Here is a 26077-nt window from a genome sequence, read left to right as displayed (position 1 = left end):
GAAAAAGGGCTGTGGTATTCCCTCTGCTCAAAAGGTAGAAAGCCTTCAACAACCATAATGCACTGCATCGCCGTCCTGTTTGACTCTCATCTGTGGTGGCCTCTTCTTCCTCCGCACACCACGATTCCTCTTCACTGTATTCTGCCTCTCATAAGTAGCTCCAAATGTCTGATTCCAACATAAACCTACTAAAATCGTTTTCTTGCGGCGGCTACACAAAAGATGCAGAAGTACAATCTGTAGTTCTAACAACAGAGCCGGCAAAAGTCAGCTGAGCTCTGAGAGCAGGCAACATGGAGGAAAGTTAATCATTGTTCATTTCAATATAATGATAATAATATATTTAAATATATCACATTTTGATGATGCATAAACAAAAATTGGCAAAATGTCCCTTTACAGTTTTATTTATTTAAATCTCAAATCTTTTTGTTTCGATTATCTTAAATATTTATGACTGAATAAGAAATAGTCAAAGTTTGTAATCATGAAACATCTGCTGTTATTTTTCAGACATTAGATAATGCTAAAAAATGCTTTAGACCAGTTTGAGGAGCACAAAGAAAAACCAAATGCGATTGATTAATGTTTTCAGGGCCTGCTTAGCTTTCATTTTAGGTTAATTTAAGCACCCAGTGTGTCATCTTGCTCATGAGCACACGTCTGTTGATGGATGCACTATGATTTAAACTGTGACCTTTCCGTTTCCAAACAGCCTCCTCAAATCCTACAAGAACCCTCCGACTTCGGTTGGTTTGATATCTTTTCCGCTCACTCAGAGCACCTGCACGGAAAACAAATGATTTCCTTCCCAGTTTTAATCATGCACGTGTCAGACTTGGAATTCAGGCAATTCTTCCACTTCATTGCTCTAATGAAAGATGAATTATTGGCGTAGCGGCATTAAACACCCATCCATATCACCCGAGTCACATGACAAAAAAAATAAGTTATGCCTTTGGTTCCTGGAGTGATGAATGTGGGTCAAAATGAGTACTTTCATGCCAGAACAAGATGTGCATTCGTCTTGAAAAAGTGACGCCTCGTGCAAAAAAGGTTTCTGGAATGACAGGAAAATGTTTAAGGCACCTCAGGACTTTCACAACCTTTGCCAACCAAATTACTGAACCATGAATTTCTGACAACTTTATTCCTCTCAAACCTCTCTAAGCGTCTTGCTCTATTAACTTGTCGCAAACACTTGTATGTTCACAATCATCATTGTAAGTGAATTAGGTACATTTAAGTTATATGTAGCCAAAAACAAAATGCTGCAAAGAGCTTTGACGTGAGACAGAACAATGGACATTAATTAAAAAAAGCAGCAAAAGGAAACAGGAACACAGTTTTTCTAAAATGGTAATGTGGAGAATACCACCTCAAATGGTCTCTTTGTCCCAGCAGTCTTCAGTGAATATCCCCACAGCTGCCCATAAATAAAGATGCTTACAAATGTCTTCTGGGGACGTGTGGTTGGGCGCACTTATTTATTCCAAGAGGCAATTGCATCTCTCCTGATACCTCCCTTCCTGCCACAGGCAAAGTATGCAGGGAAGTGTGCGGAGGTAAACAAGGACAGCTCAAAGTCTTTGCGTATGTCCCACTCCTGTGTGTCTGGGTGAAGGTGAGTCTCGGTGGCGCTACGTGTTCGGACTTTAAACCACTCCATGAATTACACATCACAGGTCAAACAAATTTCTTAGTCACTGACAGCCAGGTATTATTTTTATTAGTAAAGAAATGAGCTTCTTTCACATTGAATGGTCATTTCATTGCCACCCTTGTATAGTTTGACAACCAGACAAATTTGAAATCAGCTATTCAGCCTGTAGAACAATTGTAAAACCCCAAATGGTGCATTTGGTAGAATATAACCTTTTAGGGGGGGGAAGCAGGTCCATATCCAAAAAGTAGAGCACTTAAATATCTTAGAAAACAAAATACCTGGGTGTACTAATCATATTTTAAAAGAAGACTTTTTTTTTTTCTAAAACTGGCAAAAATGCAACCAAAGGTTGACAGTCTTTGCTGGGCTGGGAGGCATATCAACTGTCCCCTGCTAATTATGTTTAGTCTGCTTCATTGACTCAGTGTTCCTCTAGTTTTCATATTTCATTTCATCCTGGCTCTGTGTTTAGCTGCTTTCCCAGCGTTAAATGGAGCCTGTTATTTGTTCTCCACACAGAGCCAGGCCTTGGCCCACTACAAGGGGACCAAACATGCCAAGAAGCTAAAAGCCCTGGATGCTCCGAAGAGTAAGCTCAAAGGCTCAGTGGTCACCAAGGAAACCACCAACCATGAGACCGCCAAGGGCATCAACACCTCGCAGCTCCCCAACGGCACCGACAGGAAAGGTTTGTGTTTTACCGCCTGCTGCACATTCCCAGACACACATTCTTTGTTTCTGTTTGTAGCTGCTGCTCTTCTGTTGGCGATGAATGTTGGACCCAACAAAGGCACCTTTGTGGCATTTTAGATTTGCTGCACACAACATGCAGTCACTTCAGGAGTTGGATGGACTCACTGTTGATTACATCAACTCAGTGCTGGCTGGTCGGCCAAAGGCTGGCTGCCGACTCATATATCGAATTTGTCGAGTTGGGATATCTCTGTAGGACACACAGGACAGTCAGACATGAGAGGGATGAGACAAGCTTCAAACGAAGCACTTGTCAGGTCAGTTCAGACACACAGAACTGTACGGAAAAACTGAATTAAGTTGTTACTCGTATTTCCTTGTTTCACCGGTACCTGAAGCCACCACAACACAGCTACGGAAAAGCAGGGCTGTTTTTGTTGTGAATGCCTCTAAAGCATCTTAAACCTCCTTTCTGCCAGTTGAATTTGGGGGTTTTTAACTGTCAGGAAGAGGCAAAAATTCCAGCAACGCTTGTAATACATAGAACAACTTTATTGTGAGATGCTTTTCTTTGTCAGTGCTCCTTGGAGGTACTATTCTGGACTGAGAGACGAGTTTAATTCTCTCAAGCTCCCTTTTTTCATTCCTCACACTGTTACTACTTTCATCACTTGTTGTTTGTAAAATCAAGCACAACACCATGAAAGCCATTGAGGAGAGACTGTCCGAAAGAGTGTGCCATTATCGCCTTTTGTACTACTGATTGCATTGACACTACAAAGACACACGAAAGCCGCAGAGTTCTTGGAGAGAGATCAAGGATGCAGTTATATGTAGCTGGACAGAGGCCGTGATGGCAGGCTTTTCACCCTGCCTTTAAATTTGGCCCTTCAAACTCATAAACCCCTTTGCCTTTAGATGTATGCACACCAAATTCCTCAACATGACGGCAGTTTGCAAAAAACGTGTGCTCCAGACTCCAGACTCATATGTTGAATTTGTACTTTGCATTTGCTTTATCTCTTTTTTTAATTACATTTTTGATGATGCACATTGTCATGTGCTGACTGTGTGTAACTTATTATTCATCACGTTGCAGCAGGTGGCTGTTTAAATCCGGTTATCTCTGCCAGGTGTCTGCCAAATAAGAGTCTTATTCTCACTGGAACTCCTTCTTTAAAACATGTGGAAAAAGTAAACAACAACTAATGCGACTTCCAGCACCTGACGGGAACCAGATGCAGATTATTTTAAATGATTTTATCTGCTATGTTTCATGTTGGTTCTGTGGAGAATAAGGTCTTTGACAGCTGAAAGCACTGCCGAGGAGCCCTGCCCTCTCAGTCTCCTCCACTGTAATATTCTTTAAGCTGCCTGTTATTATGTCATGAAATTGGCCCAATGAAAGTCTTCCCCTTTAACTGTAACAATAGAAGTTTCTTAAAGGAATTGGAAACACATTGAGCCGTCGCACTGGGATTAATTTCACCTACTGCCCATGTCTTCTTCCAATGTTCCACAAGTATTTAAATTAGGAGCACATTTCTGGAGCTCTTCATGTACCGTGACCTATTTGTAGAGTCTGACCCATTCACGCTTGAAGTTCAACGGTTGCTTGAGGTGAAAATGTAATCATTGAACGGCTGAGGTGTCCAACCAGGTATTCATATCATGTCTAAGAGGGGATGTTCGGGTTTGGTGATTTTGGCAAATAATGCTACAAATACTAATTATTTCTTTTTCTGCTGAGTTTAAAAAAAACAAACAAATAGTATTACAAGTCCTAAATCTTCTAAATTTAACCTCACACAGGTCATTTGCAGGTCATTGTATTATTTTAGGAGCTTTCCACCTGGCAGCATTCTGTCCCTTACTCTACTAAGATGATACAAAAACATGAAAATATTTAGGGGAGCAATTTGGACTCTAGCTACCCCCGAGCCAATCCACGTAATCCACATAAATGTGGACAAACTGCAGTAGTTTGTCCACATTTACCATAAAACAGCTTTCAGGTGATGTAATGCACCCTCCGGCCACCATCTTGGAGGTCTCCAGGTCTCATGCAACAGTGGTTATGAAATCTTAGATGCTTTTTTCAAAGCATAACCCCAGTAAATTTACAACTTGGCATTTTGTGCAGTTTTTGAATGGGACTGTATCACCATAAAGCTCGGCTGAAAATCAATGTATCTGGAATATGTATTTATGTTGTGAATGGATACGTGCACTGTGGATTAATAGCTATAGTTGCAGAAATATTGTATATCTTGGGCAGAAGCTAATAAACCTAGATATTTAATGCACCGAGGATGTTTTCATCCCTCTTTATATAACAGAATATTCTCTGTTGACTCTATCAGCTGCATAAGGGAAGTGAACTGTGGGGTGTTTCTGTGCTGTGGGAACCCTGAGCATCCAAGACTCACCACAGTGAGAGAAGCATCAATGGACCCTTTTCATGATGACAACGTTTGAAAATATATTACTAATAAATATGCAACAGCAACTATGTTTGGAAACAAATATAATTCAACCCACATTGTTTTCTATTACCATAATAAGAAAATGTGAACGTATCTGACAAGTCATGTTCGTAGAGAATTTACTTGCAAAACACAAACTGACAGCATGTTTTTGTTCCATTACATTTTTTTAAATGTCAGCTTTTACATCTGAATTGCACATTAAATAAATATATCTTCTAGAAACTAATGGTAACAAAATGTATTGTGTATATAGTCTCTAGCAAACACGAGGTGGTATGGAGACTGAAAGGGTTCAATATTTGGTGAATAAATAAAACATCACAAAACAATTACTCAGATTAACAGTAGGAGACAAAATATATAAACTTAAAATAAATGCAAAATAATCAAAGGCTTAAAATTCAGGTCATTGTTGTGAAATGTTATTTCATCCTGCTTGTGTTCAGTTTGCTGCCCGTCTGTTTTTGATCCACAACACAATTCTCCATATTGATTATTTTATAATTACACTCATCACAGTCTGTGTCAGTCAATCAAGATGAACAGGGCAGAGCCGGTGTTGTGATTAGCTGTCATTATGAAATGTGTCCTCGTGAAATAAATTTGTAATTGGAAAAGAATTAAGTTGTGGAAGAGAGAACTCCACGGCCTTTCTCCTGCTTCCATACGTAGAGTCTTATTTTTTCATTTCATTTTCAACACCTTGAATTATCGTAGAAAGACGGTTGGCAGAATCCTAACAAGCATTCATTATTCAAACTCTCTGGTTTTAGATAAAACAACGAAACCTTTCTTCCAAGATTCTTCTTTCACTCTTTCTGACGATCATTTGCATCACAACAGTGTCTTTTCTTGCTTGGGTGTCGTGTGTTTGATGTGTGCACAGTCAGCTCTGTGTCCAACCTCCATGATGATGTAGAGTCTGTATAACGTGTCCCACATGATATCATTCAAGGCAGCGGCATTTTTCTTGGTGAGCGTTAATAGAAACTTGACATTGACCTTTTTTTCTTTTGACAAAGATGTGTCAAAGCAAGATTAGTTTTTTTATTTATTTATTACGAGAGCACCTCACACCACTAAACCTTCCAGTGAATTACAAGGACTAATTGTTGTGCTGCGCCGGTACTGAAGCACACTGGATTTGAAATGAATAGATGCCTCTTCAGTCTCACTCAATACAAACACATGCTGTGCAGCTAAACAACACTTAACATTTTTTTAATTTGAATGCTAGAGTAGTAAAATGTATAGAATAATGTATGCATGTTGCTGTGAGAAATTAAAGGAAAGTGGGTGTTTAAAATGAAGATTTTTACCTTTAATTTGTTTAATTTTGCTGTTTTGCATCCACATTAACATTTGAAGCCACCTTTATATTTATATTTTTATATATATATATATATAATCCCTCCCAATACACATAGGATTCATGTACTGACCTCCTCCCACTCTACCTGCACTGAGATACTTCGTGATGACCTTGAAATTAAACATGCACCAACAAAACATACAAATCTGTAAACACATCATACACAGGCACAGACCTCAGAGACCTCAAACAGCCAGCCGCCATAACCAAGCAGACAAATGGCTATTAATCATTTCAGTGCCCTTAAAAAAAAAAAACCCAAAAAAACACCAGCACATTTCAACACCATCTCTCTATCATATCTACTGTGCGCGGGGGCGGCGGTTTGTCACAAGTGGCACTGGGTAATGAATATTAATGTGCTCAGATGTCAGAAGAATTAATTGTCGAGGCGGGTAAATGCTGCATTATCTGCAAGGCTGAAGTATTTGACGGTATATCAGTGGCACCAAACTCACTCTAATGAAAAGCCAAGTTCAGGGAGGAGTAATGGTCGTGGTGAGAGAAGGCAGAAACAACAGGGAGGCAGAGCTCTGTTTGCTCTCTGCATAGTTTGGCTTCACTGGGTTTGTTTCACCCTAAAATGACCACATATTTGGTCAGTAATCATTTCATTCCAAAGAACAACACACCCCTGCTCGGAAGCAGTGTAAGATTGTAGAGGTTATGTTTCAGTTATAAATCGTGCCGTGTGATTCGGCTGTTTTGTATCAAGCGGCCTGATTACTTTATTTTTCTTGTGTCCGCTCACGTTTTGTACGAACACACTGTCAGCTGACGTGATTTCGATCAAAGTCGTCTCATGAGTTCAGAAAACATGAAACTCAGTTAACACAACTTGAGAAAACGATTAACTTAAAATATCACATGACACACGTGACGCGTTTTCCATTAATATAAGAGTCATTTCTGTTGTTGCAACAAAGAAGTTACCGCTGTGGTGAACTTAGCGCAAAGACAACATGCAAGGCCGCTCCCAGTGACCTTGTTAAATCATTAGAGAATAATTCAGAGATGTGTGTGTGGAAAACTCCATAGTAAACTTCACATTAACACGGCCAGAGAAAAGAGTGACTTAGCCTACTATGTATTAGCTGGCTCACAGCAAGTCTCCATCGTGTGTTTTCTTGAAAGAACGAAAAATAAGGGTGTCTTACGATCAACTCGACCGCCAACAGTTCAGTCAGGGATCGGAGTGTGTTATGCTAGTTGTAACTAATGCAGCCTCGTATAAGAGATGTGGAGCGGGCTGCAGAGGACTGATAAACTCACTTCTTTCTAACTCCATAGCCCCAATTTTTTACCAGATAGTTTTTCAGATTTTGCGCTGGTCTCTCTGGAGCCACAAAAGGCCGTCGACACAACTTTTTTCACATGTGCAGTGTTATCTCCCCAGGACCTGTAAACACACTTTGATTTGCAAAACCTGTGGAGTTCCCCTTTAATTTAGTGAGCTTAATGAACTCTGAGCAGCACATTCATTAAAGTCAACAGCTCATGTTAAAAATACTTTAAGTCAGAAAAAATATCATGTTCAGAAATTGTGAAATGGTCCAAAAATCTAAACTAGAAATTTTAAGCGGAAATAATTAGAAATTAATCCAAATGAATTTACTTTAAATTAAAGATGAGTTGACTGTGTTAAATTCCTCTAAGATGTTTTTATAGTGTAGGCATCATATTCTCCAGGTTATTCAGTATATTAATACATCTCTGTAACAACAGATGCAAGCAAAAAACAGACAACTTCTTACACATCGTAATGGAGGAAATGAATTTTGAAATGAAACTGCTCTTTTAGAGTTCATAATCCCATCTGCTCCAGGCAGGTTTAAGGTGATGTGCAAAGAACACAAGTGCATCGTTAAGGAGTAATGAGTCTTTGTGAGAGCGCGTAATCACCAGGTAGATTTCATAAAATGCACAGAGCGTCTGCATTCCTCACTTCGTCACGGAGTTGTGTGTGTGTTCTGAGATGGATGGACAGCTGGACACAGTGAGGTAGTATAGATTAGCCGGATGACTCAGCGGCCGTCTGTCAAGTTTGTGCTGCGCTCGTGTGTTTTGTGTGTCCTTACACCAGCATCGGAGCGAGCAGAGATAGAGCGAGGGAGGCAAAGAGGGAGAGAGAGAAATGCCCACAGCACAGCCCGCCATCTCTCAGTTCCACTCCAGTGCCTGAGGAAATGTACCCTGATATTAGCTATTAAAGAGCAGATTGTCAGGGGAGCCATGCCAGCACTGACAGCAGCTGTACAATGGAGCAAGCTGCAGGGAGGCAGGAGGCTAGCTAAGGCTTTTTCCCCCCACAGTCTTCTTCCTCAGGTCCCCATCGACCACTGACGCCCTCCACCCCCCACCCCCCACCCCCCCCTGCACCCAAAAGAAAAAGGCCTCTGTGCCCAAGTCCCCGTACATAGGCGCTGGGTTGGAAAAAGCCCTTACACACAGACGTCAGAGACAGCAGCACACCTGATGAGTGTGTGATTAGATTGGCTCCGTACCTGCGTGGTGCTGCAAATGTTCTCATTTGTGGGGATTTGGGACGACGACGTGCAACCGCAGAAACTTCCCAGCAGAAATTAGGCGCGGATCATTTGCTTTCGGATGAAATTGGAAAGAGATAAATCAGCGTGAATTCAAATCAATGAGTCCTGCTGTTACATATCAGAGATAACGTCACTCTCTCTCCCTTCAATAAAAAAAAGCTGATTGCAAGCGTCGATGCACACTTATTTGTGAATGCAAATTTTTCACCTTATCAATCTTTTATTCTAGGAATATTCATCCGTGACTCTTTTCTCATTTACTCCCTTTGAATACTGACAAGAGGAGAGGAAAAAAAAAAAACCATAGACGCTGAATGAAATTTGACAGAACTCAAGGGCCACGAGGGATTTCTGTCCTTTAAGTTGTGACAGCATATAATAAGGCCCAATCATTTTAATTAAAGAGCTTAATCCAGCTTCATTGAGAAAGGTAATCAGATCTCTGGGGAGTCTTGTGATTGCCTGAAAGCCTAAGTGGAGTGGAAGGATTTCAGCACAGCATTTCTCCTTTATCGCCAAAGCAAGTCTCAGGGGGGAGTCGGGAGAGGCTGAGGTACAAATGGAGGAAATAAAAGAGGTGGTGTCTTGTCTCGAAGGGTAGCAGCACCTGTCCTGATCTGCTTTACACTGGATACCCTCTGTCGTTGTTGCCTTCGCCACTCCCACCCTCTCAGTTTCTCTATCTTTAATGGTGCCCCATTCTCGATTACTCACTTTTAATGTTATCTCTGTCCTCTCACCTTCCCACGTCCCCAACCTCCCTCCCCCCTGTCTCTGTCCTTTCACTCAGTTGATTTCCCAGTGTTGTTTTGGCTCCAAGTTTGCTATTTTCCAGTTTAACTTTCATTTAACTTTTCTCTTTTTCCAGCTCCAGTTCCATCTTTCTGCGTCTTCCAAATCAATCCTCTTTTGTTCTTGTGTCTATCCTTTCCTTTGTTTTACCTGGCCTCAATCTCTCTGTCTCTTTCTTTCTCTCCCTCCTACTCCTTTGCTGTCGGGCCCCAGCTCGCCCATACCAACTTAAGATTGATCACAGTCATTACCTCCATTAATGAGAGGGGATTGAGTTCTTAACTGGGCCTTGCAGAGCCAGTTAGGTCACACTGACTGGTGATATGGATTACTGGAGGCTTCCCAGAGTGCACGGCGTCCTAGGCCAGCCAAAGCACACTTTAATCACCTGCCCTTCCAACAGCAAATGGCTCTTTAATGACACCGTGGTAGATGGGTTCACCCAGACACAAGGGCAAATACATGCACGACTTAACATGGCATGGCCTCACCAACCGGGCTTTGTGATAGATAAAGACGGAACTACAAAAGAAAGAAATACAATCAGTCGCTTTATTGGTGGGAGTTAGATGAGAAGATCGATATCGTCTGTGTGTGAAATGTGGAGCTAGAGCCAGGATGCAATTAGCCTAGTTTAGCACAAATATGCCTAACAACATCTCTATAGCAGACAGAAATGTTAGTCATGTTATGTGTGTATATTTTTGAACTTTGGAGGGAGCTTGGCTACCTAGTTTTCTCTTCCTGCAGTATTTATGGTCAGCTAGGCTCCTGGCTTCAGTGACTTACATAACCCACGGGCATTGGTATCAAACTTCTCATCTACCAACAAAGGGAATAAGCGTATTCTATTTAAATGGTAGAAATAGCAATGAAACAGAGTTTAACACTCACTTGTCATTGAAGCCCCGTGCCAACCAACAGCTAGGCACAGTGACTGCACCAGGCATCCTGCCCTCACTGATGTCAGCTTTGCAGATTTTTGATGATCATCTTTGTGATTTTTAATATCTACTGGTTTTTAGCCAACTCGCACTAAACGAACAGAGCAGACTGCGTCCAGTGAAGACTGTGAGATGCAGGTAAAAAGCTATCAAAACATGAGATAATGATAGGATGAGAAACTCCTATTTCCACAATGTAGAATGGACTTTTTACCTCTTTGGAGGATAACTATTTCCTACTGTTAGTGTTTGTGCTGAGGGCCAGCTCTCTACTGAATTCATAACGATAAAATTGATATTGATCTTCACACTTTGTGTATCAGAGCAAAACAAGCAGACTGCCAAAATGGAGTATTCCTTAATAATAGCACCCTGAGCAATTTGTGCTCTCCAACCACCGTTTCAAACAAGTGACTGAATATAAAGCAGTTCATGAGGACTGTTGTATTTGCTGCTCAAAACACTGAGTCAATGTAGAGTCAGTCTGACCAGAGAAAAACATCTCTTAGAGAGAGACTGGTGCAGATTCTTCCTGCTACTGATAGATAAAAGACAAAAGATGTGTGAGGCTCAACAGGAAAAATGCCACAGCTAAGAACATGGAACCAAAAAAGTAATCCCCAACAATAACGAGATGGTTCCCCTATTAGCTCTGCACGATTATCCCGATGGTGCATTTATTTTAGCCCACTCAAGGTGGGACACCTGCCGAAAGCATTCTGATAACTCACAGGCAAAAACCTGCTGGCTCACTCGAACACCAAACCTTCGCTTGCACTTTTGCTGGAGCCACACTCCATGACCGTGCCATGGAAAAGCTGCCCAGAGAGGCAGGTGTGATGGCAGCTCTTTGGTCGCTAGTGAGCTAGTGGAGAGAGCGAGCAAGTTAATCGCTGTGATTTCAGGTTGCTTTGATGCCTGGCACACCGGAGCGGATTGGGAGTAGGTGGCCGTTAATTGCCGGGAGCAAAGAGGTCACTGCCGCTCCGCTCGTGGCATAAACATTATTCATCAGGAGTGACAAGGTCAGACACTTCATAAATAGTTCACAGATTAATTATTGTTCTCGTGATAATGGCTTGGGCATGATGCGCCACGGTAATGTAAAGTTACACTTAGGTCATTGATGGCTGTTAAAGCATTGTGGTTGCATCAGAACTGATGACTGTCGACATGAAAAGAGTTCAGCTCAACATCTGTAATGTGAACATGAATTAAAAACCTTGATTTTGTGTTTCTGATACTGTCTTAAGGTTCAAATCAAAGAGTATTCTTTTGTCTTCAGATTACTGTGATTAAGTCTAAGGGTGGCGGTATATATGTGTGTATGTGTATTGGAAGAATTGGGTAGATTTTCTGGCTCTTGCCTGCAGCCTATTCAGCCTCAACTCAAATTAAACAGAACATAAATTTCACACAGCTAATAAGTGAAGTCACTGGTCCCCTTTATGGAGTCGAGTCCACAGACTTTAAATAAATGTTCCAGTCATGGTATCGAGTGTAACGGCCTGGAATAATGGCCTTTTCATGCCAGATGTTCTTCTTTACATCAGTCCACAGGCATCTGCAACGTGTACTGAAAGACGCGCAGATATACAGGTGGAGGTCACTCAGTCATCGGTGCCTCACGCTGCAACATCAATGCTCAATCCTCTGCTGGCAACAGTAATCAATAGACGCCCTTGCTTAAGGTCATCTGGTCATGTGATAGACAGATCCTGCCAGGGGCACACACAAAAAGAAGTGCAGCAGCAGCAGCACTGACAGAGACAGGAAAAGGATCACAGCTGCCGAATGTTTCATTGAACACAACATGTAAGCCAGATAAAGTCCTGATTCGCTTTGTGCATCTGAATAAATTAGCGGGTTCATGGTTTATTTGCAAAACGGTATCTTAACAGTGAGTCACTGCCCCAAGTGAAGAAGTTCTTGTACCTCTGGGTCTTGCTCACCAGTCAGGATGAGATGGAGCGTGAGATCGACAGCCGGACTGGTGCTGTGTCTGCTGTAATGTGAAAAGGGATGAATCTGAGTAAACGACGAAGCTCTTGATTCAGCTGTTGATCATGTTCCAGACCTGACATGAGGTCATGATGTTTTGGGGAGCTTTGGGATACAAGCTCCCTCCTCCCTGCTCTTTCAAAGACTGGATGGGCTCACCCTTATGGTCCGTTTAGACCAAACACTAGAGAACAAATAGTTTCTGTGAGGTAGTGCACGGATTTAGGAGCATCAAAAAACAGCTCACAGGATGCTGCCCATTACATCAGACAGCGAACAATCACAGCATTACATTGATAACATGTTATCCCTGTGGTCTAATATTTTCTGCCGTCTTTATTTCTTGTGCTGAAGTCCCAGTAGGAGAGTAGAGTTACACAAAACAAACCATTACTCTCCTCAGCTGTGGAGAATGTGAATATTTGAGTTTTTGCTGCACAGCCTGGTGGAATATTAGCGTAGTTCTGACTGCTGGCAGCAAGCAGTAGATGCAATATTATTATGTTGCATTATTTCACAAGATGCGACGTTATTAGAGCAAGGTGCAACATGTAATATGTCACATTATTTCTAACAGAGGTGCAGAAAGCATCTGTTCTGGAAATACTAGCTCTGTGCAATGTCCCACCTGCACTGATGTTATGAAAGCCCTGTTAAGGAGCTCAGACTTCTGGAAGGAGCTCAGAGTAGAAGGAGATGCCTCTCTGTGGAGGTACTCCAGCCATGAGCGAATGGGATGACCACTAGACGGATTATGTATCCCATGTGGTCTGGGATGGCCTCAGGATCTCCCAGTAAGAGCGAGAGGATGGGGCTCGGGAGAAGGATGTATTAGCTGGGTGTCACTGCGACCTGGAGCTGCTAAAACAGCAGACAATGATTGGATTCAGTATGTTAACAAAGCAGAAGATTAAAACAATGTTGGGCTTCATGTTTATGCGGTTGAGAGAGGTAGAGTCACAGGGTGGTGTCCGTTTGGGCTGTTGGTTGTAAATATAGTCAACACACCAGTAAACCGATCGTGGGGCTTCACCAATACACTGACTGGTTCAGCAGCATTCACTGTTTGAGATTTACAGGTAGTTTTACTGTTGCTGTTGTCTTTAATAATAAACCCTACTGTTTAGGTGTATAATATTATACTAAGGACATACGGCATCTTCTGCTTTGTTGATCACGAACCCTTTCAAAGATAAGACATTCATTATCATATGTTGGATATGTAGGATTTTGTGAAATATTGTTAGAAGAAACCCTCCTGTAGCTTTCCCTCAACGCCTGTTTTTCATACATTTATCCACCACCTGCTCCTGTTCGCTGCTTTAAAGATCTACACTCAGAGCGTGCAGCGAGTTTCACAAAAGTGCAGCAAATTCCAGTCGGTCAACTGTAAGAGGAGAGTGTTATAAGTACAAATGTGCCTCAAACCCATTTCAAAGGTTAATGGATTGGATGCTCACAAACACTGAAAAAGTAACAGAAAAAGACCCACATTGCATATATTTACATACATCTGATGCATTTAGCTGAAGCTTTCATCCAGAGTGTCAGTGCAACTGTGAAATAAGCTGCTACCCCTGGGTGCCATTCAGCACCTCGTCGTGACTAAATAGATATCTCTCACCAGAAGCTCTTTCTGATTCCCCTTATTTAAAGGATGTCTGTACTTGTTTCACCACAGGTCATAACAGAAACATCCAAACGCAGGTGTATTTTTCAAATTTTGGCACAAGCAAACCTGGCAACGACGTAACTTGGAGCAGTTTTGCGATACCGACAACCTCCGACACCTCCGCTAGGATAAATAAGAACCATATATAATGGCTCACAAAAATAGCGCCACATAATTCACTATTGATTTGCTCTCCTGGCTGGCTGATCTTCATTTCGTGACACTGGAGTGCGAAGAACTCAGAGGCATTGGCATCGATCAGGTGGTGCTGCTAAGGCAAAATTTCATTTTCATGAATGTGGCAGCAGTCCTCTGTATTCCATACACTGACATGTGGTGTTGTTTTACGAGTCAAATATATTGATCCAGGGCTGTCTATTCCTAAAAATATCAGACATTTCTGTCAGAACACAGCAGCTATTTGTATAACATGTTAATGTGATCTCATGTGCGGGATTAGAAGAAGAAGATTTTGCAGAGCCGTCTCTCTCAATAATACTCAATAATGACAGGTCGCATTTGTCTGATATGAACAAGCAGCACATACCATAACATGCATTCTATTACCTCCTCAATAACTCATCTTGGAGCTCGGAATTGTTTATTTCAAGCATTTTTATTATCATTACTGTCTCTGGTCTAGAAAAGTGTGATCTGTTGAGTGTGGTGCCATTTTGGACTGGCTGCTCCTTGTATTGGTCTTAACTCAATTTTCTATCCATCTACAAATAAACTGGCTATTTTTTTCTGAACCTTAAACAGAAAACGGGTTTAATTGCTTCAATTTTGGTGCTCTTTCAATTTTGGTTGTTGTGTTCTTTGCTATTTGCAGCATTACCATATTTGGTTGTGTTTTTCTCACCTGCAGGATATTTTCATTATGCTGCACATGTGATGTCAAACCAGTGTGTTTATTTTTTTTACTTCTTTTTCTATTTGCACTTGCGATGTGCTGTAAGGGGCGGCCCACCGCAGAAATTCTTATCAAGGAGACATTTCATCAGGGATTAGTGTTTGCTCCTTTACATGAGCCAGCCCTGTGCTCTGGTCTTCTTCATTTGCTCTTAAACTCTTTGAATCCTGTTTTGGCTGTGTCTTAAAGTGAAACGTTCTCATGCATAAACCAGCATGTTCAAATCAACTGAACAACCTCAGTTTAACCCAACTCTCACATCCTCACAAAACCTTTGTGACTGCATTCAGATTCGACTAAGGTAATTGTCTTTTATGACACTGTCCACACACCACACTGTACTCCATGTTTTGTATGCTCATATTTTACTTTTAAAACAAATGAGTAAGATAGGAATGAAAAAAAACCTGTTCAGCCACCTGGTTGGTTGGCTGGTTTACCTGAATAAAACATTGTTGCCTCTAAATGATGGATGGAGTCGTATGATTCAAAACAAATCATCTATTCTCTCTTTGCAGACGGCGTTCCTGGAGCAGCACCCCTACCGCTATCCCCCGTGCTCAGGCCGACGCCACCCTTGGCATCCTTGACGACCTTTACGACGCCAACGCCGGCATCTGTGGCCTCACCGATCCTGGTCCCGAGCACCACTGCAGCCCCGGCCCCAGAGACTACCTCAGCTACTGGAGGGGACGAGAGGCTGTCGAAGCTGAACTCGCCCTCAGAACCAGACCCGGAGCCTGAGGCCGAACTGGAGGCGGAGACGGACAGGGAAACAGAGGAGGAGAAAGCTCGGCGTCTTCTTTACTGCTCACTGTGCAAAGTGGCAGTCAACTCAGCGTCGCAGCTGGAGGCTCACAACAGCGGTAAGAGTGTGCCAACCTTTGCTGCAAATAAAAAAATCCATATGTACAGAAGATGAAAGAGCCCCTACTGTATAAATGAGGCACTTACCTGCTTTGGTCCTACGTGTGTTTTTCTCATCAAACACCATGAGTTAAGCATGATTGCACCACCACGCATTCTGCAGTTTCCATGAAATAGTTTGCCCTTCTACACAATCACCCAGCATCGGTGTTGAGGTGTTCTTTGTCACTGACTTATATTGGCTGTCTTAAACTTTAATTGTCAGGCCTAAATAACACATTTCTGATTTTTGTGGTGTTTGTCACCGGTTTCCATAGCAACCTTGCATCCAGCTTTAATCAGGTATTGTATCCGAAATCACTGTCACAGTAATTTCTAATAGCCCATTCACACACGCTGAGTGGGGATATGACAGTACGTCGAGTCGTCCATGCTTTTAGTTGGAGCCTCCAGCACAGAAATGTCCCACTGATTTAGCCTTATGACATAATGTTATGAAAGAAACCTTTTTCTGAAAGTTTACTGACAGAGAAAAGGCCAAATGAAATTCACCCAAGACACAAACACCCATACAAGAAAAAAAAAAAACACACACTGACATCTGCTCCAGATTTAAGCACAGCAGTCCAGATGTGAAGTGACCTCAGAGTTACCAATAGCCAGGCAGTGATAGAGTCCCATGTGAACTCATTCTGTATGCGACCTTTTCCTAACCAGGCAGCAGAGGCATTGTTAGAAGTGGGTGGATATCTTTACCTCCAATGTCTAAGCAGTATCATTTTAGCTGCGGTAATGGCCAACAAAGGAAAAGTCTTTGGGTTCAGCGGCTGAGTCCAAGAATGACAGCTGTGCAAAGAGCTGATGTTGCTCCTTTACCAGACAATATATATAGAAAGTAACCTGTCCCAAAGTTCTGGACATGTCCAAAGCACATACAGATATGTGTGGGAAGGTTTCAGCCAGCATTTACGACAGCAGTGAACTGAAGACAATTCAATGGCAATCAATAAAGGTCCAAACCATATAACTTATATAACTCCTATTACCAGGAACACCTGGCCGCTCTGTCTGCTACATGGCAGTGAGACAGAGCTCGATGGTGCTCTACCTATCAGTTAAGGTTTAGATCTCAACAATTATAGCTCCTGTGGGTTAGACGTTAACATTTTGAGAGAGTAGAGGCTTTTGGCTACATTTGAGAGTGTTACATGTGCCCGTAGCGTTAGAGGAGGTTAAGTGTGGGACAGAGAGCAGTTTGGACATTTTTGTCTGTTTCAGAAAAAACGCCTCTCCGTATTCCAGCCGATCACATGACACACTGATGCATTCTGTAAAAACACTTTTGACCTCACATGCTTGGAAACTATGACACTCTATAACAGAAGTGGACATAGCCAACGTGACTCTCTTTTGTGGCGTGCCATTTGGCATTTTCAATATCACCGTCATGGTTACCACCGTTTATTTTGGAGTCAGAAGAGATGCATGGGATTTTCTCACCACCTCTGATTGGACGGGTTGGGTGCATTTCCTTGGTCTTGCATCATTATTCAACTGTGTTAGGAAATGTGTTCCGATGTGAAACTTTTGCATGAATGAGTTTCTCGACAAAGGGTTCTCAGCTGTGATCAAGGATGTTTTAGGATGATTTACAAGTCAAACCTTTCAACCCTCTGACTTTGCATTTCCTCGAGGGATCATCACTGACCGTGCCGCTTCCTGTTTGAACCTGCAGGTACGAAGCACAAGACGATGCTCGAGGCCAGGACTGGCGTGGGCTCCATCAAGTCTTTCCCCCGACCAGGAGTCAAGAGCAAACTGGCTACAATCACTAAATCATCAACGGGCCTGCAGAACAAAACGTTTTACTGTGAGACGTGCGATGTGCATGTGAACTCAGAGACTCAGCTAAAACAGGTGAGAGGGCCACACGTGCACAGATGGAGTTGGTGTGAAAATCTCCTCAACTTTCCCGCACAGTTTAGTTTTGTTTGTTTCCACAATAATAAGGGAACAATTACACTCAATGGAAAATCGAGTAATTACAGTGCAGAGTCCTCTTCTCCTTCAAGAAAATACAAAAGTGACAACATTACTTATCTAAAACAATAAAACTAGCAAACAACACATAGTGCAATCATCATCTAACACAAAACATACAGACGTCTACAATAATAAAAGAAAAGAAAAGACGGAGCAAAAAACAAACCTAGAAAAAGTGAATATCTAGAATGATCTGACCATAAGGCTCAGGACGCAATGACATAATATTAACTGTGTCTTAAAAGCTGTGACTTCCATAACTGTGCACCTCTAAATGTAAGAAAGAATAGTCTGTTGAAGTATGACAAGAAGGTAAATGGAAATCAGTTTGTCATTTAGTTGAATGTGAGTGAATGGCTGATGATGACATATAGAAATAGTGAAAAGAATCAGGGAGGTTTTTCTTACAATTCCTGTATTCAAACATCAACGAGCATTCACCTCAACCAGCAAAGCAGAGTAAAAAATAAAAAATAAATAAAAAGCGGTGCAGGTGGTTCTCTGTTAGGCTGTGAAGTCATTCTCAGAAACCTACTTCTGAATCACAAGTAATTTGCTAAGATGATGAATATGTAGCAGCCTAAACAACACTTCAGCAGCTGATACAGGGAAAAATGAGACTGTGATAAAGAGTTGAATGTGAAGGAGGATGAACCAAAGAAGGATGAGCCACACGTATCATGTTTAACTGAAGCTTTTAAAAATCAAGCAACAGAGGGAGTCAGTGAGGGACAGATGGAAACAAATCAGCTCATTTGGAAATGCGAAAGAGTTTAGAACAGCCGACGTCCAAACACACACACACACACACACACACACACACACACACCTCCTACTATAGAACTGCCCTGCTGGCTACAAGCTCGTTGCCACAAATCACTGTAATGATTCCCAGAACGGGAAAAGAGGGGAATTTATTATAAAAACACACAATTATTTTTTCATTGAAATTTAATTGGCACGCAAAAAGAGAAGAAGAAGAATGAACACAGGCACACATGATTAGAGCTTGGAAAATGTATTTGTTTTATCTTGCTCTGTCACAGCTCATTTACTATGTTTACATGCACAGCAGACAGCAGGGTTACTAGAAGAGAGGGTTAAGAGTGGGAGATATATTTACATGCACCGTAGTGAGCTGGTCACAGTAAAACCTGCATCTACCTGCAGCTGCTCGCTAATCAGATTTTTCTCTCACCCCCTGGTGTATTTTTCCAACGAGGGTGACAGGTTTGAAGTGTATCGGTGATGTATTACGCTGCGGCCTCAATACGTTTTCTTTCTTTTTTTGATGTATTTAGATTGATGACACATGGAGGCTCTGCAGTCAGACCATTTCCTGTGTGTGAGGTGCATCTATCTGGATGTTACAAGTAGTTTCATCTGTAGAAAAACCTACTTATTTAGTCAGATTTAAGTTTTTGTTGGATTTAAGCTTTTTTTTTTTTTTTTTTTGATACAACGATGCACCACTTCTAGTAATGATCTTTCCTTTCATCCTGCTGCATTGCTGTCACACTAAAGCTTTCCCAGTCTCAAGTCTTTGTCATCCTCACGCACTCTTGCAAAAAAGAAATCTGGTTAAGCACATCCGGTATGTTGCCAAGAAAACAGGCAGCTGGACCAACCAAGTTCCTGCTAATCCCTCTCCTCAAATACGGAAAAGGGTTTTTAGTTTAAATACGATTTGGGGAAATCAGGTTACTGAGGAAAGCTGATAATAATCGGATCTCTCTGTGATATTTTCTTCAATGTGGCTTGGCTGAAAACTCTGCCTGGGAATATCTATTTTGTTGGTGGTTGTTTTGGGGCACTCCACAAATCTTCTTTTCTTGTAGCTGCTGATCATTCTGTCATGGGGAGAATTTCATCTACAGTACTTGAAAACCACTCAGTTTTGTCTGAGCTAACCTTGAGCTTTCTCACTGAAAATAGACAGGCTTTGTATGAATTTTTCATGCAGGGACTTTTACTGAGTACTTCTGAACAGCGGCGATTCTCTGTGAAAAGAATCCAGCATGACAAATTTCAGTTACAGCTTGAAACCAGAGGAAAAGTGTGATTGCTAAACCTACTGCAAGGACTTGTGAAGTTTAGACACAGCCAGAAATCTGCCTTTTGTTGTCAGCATGTACCCACACTGAATTATTTATTTGCTTTTTTTCTGCACAGTACAGAGTACAATACCCCCGTATTGTACTCTGTGTATGTTATTCCACACTCTTGTATTTTAGCTGTGTATTCAACAAACGAGAAACATGAGAAAACCCTTAATATCTCATCCATTCTCAGTGACATTCTATATTTAACACGGGAACATGATGTGTCATTTAGCAAATGCTTTCCGTGCTGTACCTTGCTGTGCCATAACTGCAGTCATTTTCCCCATGGGTGGTTCCAGCCACAATGAAACCTTTAAAGCTGTTCTACTTTTCGCATTTAAACAGGAGGTGTATTTTTAGTACTGCCCCCTCCCTCTCAGTTGGTCAGGTTCCCACCTCAACACATGATAAGCTATCTACCGTGAAATGGCATCTAGCCCGAGGCTGAGGTGTAACAGGTATCTATAAAGAATTGCAGCCAATTGTGAGAAAGTCAATTTGCACTGTTTTTCTCTTGAATTGTTCTTTTTCCAGAGAAAGATACAGTGCTGAGAATATTTCAGCAGATTGCCATGTAACTGGTCAAACCCTCCCCTTGGCCAGCTTATTAGTCTGATCATGAGTCTGTCATGAAAACAGACTGCTGGGTTTCCATTTCATTTGTTGTTTTCCATAATCCCCAGAAGATGAATCCTGTGGTTTTGATGACCCCCTGATTGTTCCTCTACTAACACGTGCAATATCAACTTTGACAGAGTTTCAGAGAACATTCATGCTTTCCAGAAGATGAAAATTATCATTTTACCAGAGCTTTAATCAAAGTACAGCTGCACTCTGAAATGTACTGTATATTTAATGTGACTCAGGCCTCATTTGAAGCTTGTTTTCTGTCTCCTTCTCAGCACATCAGCAGCCGGCGTCATAAAGACCGAGCAGCAGGTAAACCAGCCAAACCTAAGTACAGCCCCTACAGCAAACCGCAGAAAGGCCAGACCAAGCAGCCGGTGAGTCACTGCATGCCTCAGTCATCTTATCAGCGACAAAAGTCCCAGTGTCAGGACAACAATCAGAGTGACTCAGGTCTAATAGCCTCCTCGGAGACAGATGTATCAACCCAGGAGAAACAGTTCTCGTTTGATATCTGAAACTGTATTCATTGCAATTCTCATATTCCAGCCACTTCCTCTTTCTGCACTTTGCAGGTCAAACAAAAAGCAGAGGTCTGTGCCCAGCCCCAATATGTACTGTTCTCTCTTGTGTTTGCACTGGAAGAGAATGTTGGACAAATGCAGAATGCAGAAATTTGTCAGTTTAATGTTTCATGCCTCTTCTAAAGTGTTGATCCAATTGACAGCACCTAATATGACAAACTGTCAACTTCCATAACTGGTTCACCTGTTACCTGGCTTTTATTAAAAATTTGTGGTAGAGAACGATGCGATTTAATTTGAAAACGTGACATTTTATAGATATAAATGGCATGTATCGTGCCTCTTCTGAGCCAGTAAGCTCGAGGCGGAATGCAAACCAGGGTCGAATACTATTTATAGGTAATTGTAAATGTCAGTTTTAACTTATTTTGAGTACCTCAGCGTGTGGTCTTCTGCATCAAGGCAGTTCAGATTAGTGCCAGGCAGGCTGACAAACCGCAGAATTAGAGAAGTGTACTGAAAACTTTCAAATACTTTCCTAAGGTGCTTGTTTAGCTTCCTGGTACTCGCTGTCCTACATGGCAAACCCGGCCTTCTTGCACTCCATGAGCTAAGGAAAATGTCAAGGTGTTTTTTTTTCGAGTGCCAAACGGCGCAGGATTGGTAGGATGCATGAAGGAGCCATGTGGATTCAAAGTGGGAAAGATAAAGGAGAGTTTGACTTTCCATCTTAGAGAAGCCCTCAGAAGATGGCATTCATCACACCCACTGTTTCCCGAGACGAAGCGCAGGGGTTAGCAGTGTGGGGGAAATGACTTTTTCTGAAACCCATCATTGACTGAGTTAACGGAGAGGAGCTCCTTTGATGAGCGGAGAGTAAAGAATGCTTCCCATAGGGTTACGATGCCTGAGTCAGTGATTGATAACCCATGACAACGGCTGCCATCCTGGTGCTGGGAGACCGTAGCTTTTCCATTACTGATACAGACGATTAAGCCAGATAACTTTGGTAACCTTTTCACCCCGTTTGGCTGTTTTTTGGAGGTTGGGAGCTTTTTCCCTTTTGTCTGTCTGCCTCTCTGTCGTTTCTTTGTCTTCACGACTACACAGCTTTTCTTTCCACTCTTTTGACTCATTTCTTCAGTTTTCATGTGCACTCCAAGTTGGTGTGTACGGACGCTGAGAGCAGCTGTGCTCGCAATTATTGCTTTGGTACCGTTATCTTCAAGCGACGGATTAATTATTTCATTATCTCGAGATAACGAGATAAAGCAAACATTTCCTTTTATTACTTGAAATGTTCATCAAAGGCCACTTGGACCCATCCCCTCTCAATCAAGCACCATTTGGAAAATATTAGTCTATTTTTACTATTAACCAAACGTCACTTTGTAATTTGTTGTCCGTGATTCATGATTTGAGTACAGGATAGTAGGTTTTTGTGAGCAAAAGGATAAAAAGCATTGGGAGTACTGTGTGTTCCTGCCTGCCAGCACGACATCAGCCAGCACAACCTCAGCGCGGTCACTGCTCACTGCGTTAATAGCCAAAGATGGATTTAGGTTGGCCATCACATTAGCACAGCTCCTCAAACTAAAGCTGTGTATGCTGAGCGACGTGTGTCTGCATTTGTGCTTTATTGTCTGTGTGTCAGTAATACCTGCCACAATCCTCTAAAAAGTTAGCACCATATTTTAACACATTATTGCAACAAACTGCATTAAAGTAAATAATTACAAGCATGGCCATTCTAGGCTTCCGTAGATGTGTGAGTGTTTTGTTTAAAAAAAAAAAAAAAGGAAACCAAATGCTGTATATCCAAATTGGAGGCACATTTGTCAAGTTATTCAAGAATTATCTGTTTAGCATTTGTATGCTGCAGATCATCAGGAACACTTTCAGCAATTAGCAGCTGATTTCTGACACTGTTTTCATCCTCTGCAAAGCTCTCTGGCCCAAACCGTGTCTGTGCCTGCAGACGGTTTCCTGTGTAACCATGTGTCTTGTTATAAATCAAAGTTAAATTGTGACTCCACCGTATTCCCTCCGTAGAGCCATATTATGACAACATGTTGTCACATGATGTGAAACAGAGAAAAATAATGCTCACATTTGAGAAGCTGGAAACAGGAAATATTTCGTGTTTATTCGCTTATCAAAATAAACTTTCCGTTAATGGAATAACTGAATATTTGGCAAATGATTTTGGCACTAAAAATAAGGGTTTGGTATTAATTCAATCAATGATTGGCAACATCATTGACTTGTTCTTTGATCAGATAGCAGATAGCTCCTTTATAACGTGTGTTTAGACAGCATTGTAGACTTTGGCTTCTTTTCTTAAAGAAGGGATTTGTAGAAAAACACATTTATAATCCTCACACTAAAGTATTGAAAAAATGACTTTGTCGTAGAATTTGCAGTGTTTTCCATTGTTTTGTCCACCCTGTGTCGTACAGACTGTTCTGACTCCACTGTTTTTGTCTGACAGATAAAGTTGGCCCTGGGTAAGGAGCGCCAGTGTCAGCCTCTGACTGGGCAGATCATACCTGCCCACCTGGCAGCAGTGGCAGCGGCCGCCGCCGCCATCAGCAACTCTTACACACACCGCACAAACCACGCCACTAACCACGCCCCGACCCCTACCCTCTTCCAAACACAGACCCTCCCCGCTGCACTGCTCCGCCCGGCCCCTGGGCCTATCAGGACCTCCCACCCACAAGTCCTATTCGCCCCTTATTGACCTGTTTGACCCGGACGGTTCTGCACCGCCTCCTGTCAAGGACCAAACTGTACTTCACCCAGACCAGGCAGAGGAGTCGTGTCAGCTCCTTTTATGCTTCCGGGATTCCGAACACCTTCATGCTGTGATTGGACCCTTAACACTTCTCACAACTCCTCATTTGGATTATCCCACATCCACACCGGACTGCAGTGAAGTATTTGGGTGCTTTCTCACAATGGATTTATTTCCCTTGTCCCACTGAAGTCCCGGGCTCCAGCACACATATATTATGTGCCATGCTGCAGCCCACGGCCCAAACCCAGACCCCAGATTGGGACCTACATTGTACCGCAATAATGTATAAGACTAACCCAGTGAACTATGCAGTGTCATTATTTCATGATGCAAGGTAAAGTTTGAGCTAAAATAGGGATCTGCTTTTTGTAAAGATACAGTGTGGCACTAAGATCATTGCTTTTGTGGAGGATTACTGTCGCTCATAATTTAAAAGGCTGTTACTGATCATAAGAGCGAGCAAGGCCCTCTCTGTTCCTGTATGCACTTTAAGCCCCTCCTCTGTTGATGTCTACATTAGATGGCTAGACGGTGTTAGATTGTTAGAGTACGTGTCGTAATGTGTGTCTTTGTATTTGTCTTTGCATCCGTATGTGTGTGCAAGTGTGTACCTCTGCATGTGTGCGTGTGCTTGTTCATGTATGAGTGTGTACCTGTGTGTGTGTGTGTGTGTGTGTGAGCTTCCCACTCGCCATAAGCCATCCTAGTTGATGTCCAGCACACAGTGTCACTGACCATGTCTCGGGCCAGAGGGACCACAAAGGCTTGTGCATATTAACTGTCAGTGTGTAAAAGGTGAACAATTTCAAATAAAGAGTCCTAATTTGTTATTGCTGGTGATTCTGTGCAGTTCTATCACATGAAGTTATGGTGCTTAAGGCATCAACTACAGTAAGTGCATTATTAAAACTAGCAGCAGGATATGAAAGTTAATGAAACTAGCGGTCACAAGATGAGTTTAAAGAAATTCTCCCTTTCTTTACTCATTTTTAATAACATTTAGTTTTACACACTAAGTACAAAGTTCAGAACACATAATCCAGCTTTAGAAGACATATAGTGTTACGCATCTCTTACAACGAACTGAAGGACGTTCACACTCCTGGCGTTTGTATCCAGATGTGCATTTATAACAACATTGCGTTTCACTAATGCATTTTCACATTCAGAGCACACTCATCATCAAAATCCATTTCCACAACCAGCAATATGTTTCTAAAGGATGTTCAATCTCCTTGATAGTGTCACTGTGTGTGTTTGTAATACAGAGGCTAATCTATAATCCTGGAGTAAATATCCCTGCTGGCAAATTATAATTCTGTCAAATTATTGACAGTGTTGTATTGGTTTTATCTAGAAGGAGCAAGCAGAGCAGATGTGTCCACAAGTGATGAAATGTAACAAAAACATTGTGGCAACAGGCTGCTGAATGACGATGAGCGATTGGAACAATAATGCCGCAGATTACAGCCCTGCGCGGGACTGTCCCGATTCCGCCCACTCCCGCTGGATTTCTGACCATTACTCCTGCAATGTGTGTGTTCCAGACCACTCACTCCTGTCTGCAGCAAAGTATATACTTGTTGCTTCTGCGAGATTTGCCCCAGGATCCCTTGGGAACTGCTGGATCCCAATCACAGTGCAGTCCTCCAGTGCAAACCTGTCGGTAACAACATAAAAAAAATTACGCTCTCCTCCTCTGCTTTTAAACTTTGATCTGATTTTTGCAGCTCATTTGGCTGAATGATGCTCCACTTTGGTCATTCACCCCCGTGCCTTGTATGTGTGTCCAGGGTAAAACTGATGAACGTGCTCAGGTTCAGGCCATATAATAACAACTGGGATGATGCCTATTCAGTCTATTCATTAGAATAGCTCACCTGGCACTCACACCAAAAAGATTCTGGCTTCTGGGTTACTTCTGGGTGTATGCGGCCCACTGAGTATGCACAATAGTGTCAGTCCCATCATGCCTGTAGCCCCAGCTGGGCCAGTGACTGGTCCATGCACAGCGGTGATATCA

The 26077-nt window shown here is 42.1% G+C and overlaps 1 protein-coding gene across 1 annotated transcript in view; it reads left to right on the top strand.

Moving 5' to 3' along the window:
• The window catches only part of znf385d (zinc finger protein 385D), a 72934-nt gene extending 48088 nt beyond the window's left edge, over window positions 1-24846 (top strand). Inside the window, exons 4-8 of the mRNA XM_070835552.1 lie at window positions 2186-2354; window positions 15610-15957; window positions 17694-17875; window positions 21006-21107; window positions 23746-24846. Of these exons, the coding sequence (XP_070691653.1) occupies window positions 2186-2354; window positions 15610-15957; window positions 17694-17875; window positions 21006-21107; window positions 23746-23997 (1053 nt within the window). The 3' untranslated portion in view covers window positions 23998-24846. The remainder of the gene's footprint in view (window positions 1-2185; window positions 2355-15609; window positions 15958-17693; window positions 17876-21005; window positions 21108-23745) is intronic.
• Window positions 24847-26077: the final 1231 nt, after the last annotated feature.

The sequence above is a fragment of the Pempheris klunzingeri genome, chromosome 8 (assembly GCF_042242105.1).
Source record: "Pempheris klunzingeri isolate RE-2024b chromosome 8, fPemKlu1.hap1, whole genome shotgun sequence".
Classification (NCBI taxonomy): Eukaryota; Metazoa; Chordata; class Actinopteri; order Acropomatiformes; family Pempheridae; genus Pempheris; species Pempheris klunzingeri.
The sequence above is the reverse complement of the archived record's forward strand: the minus strand, read 5'-3'. Positions and strand labels throughout refer to the sequence as shown.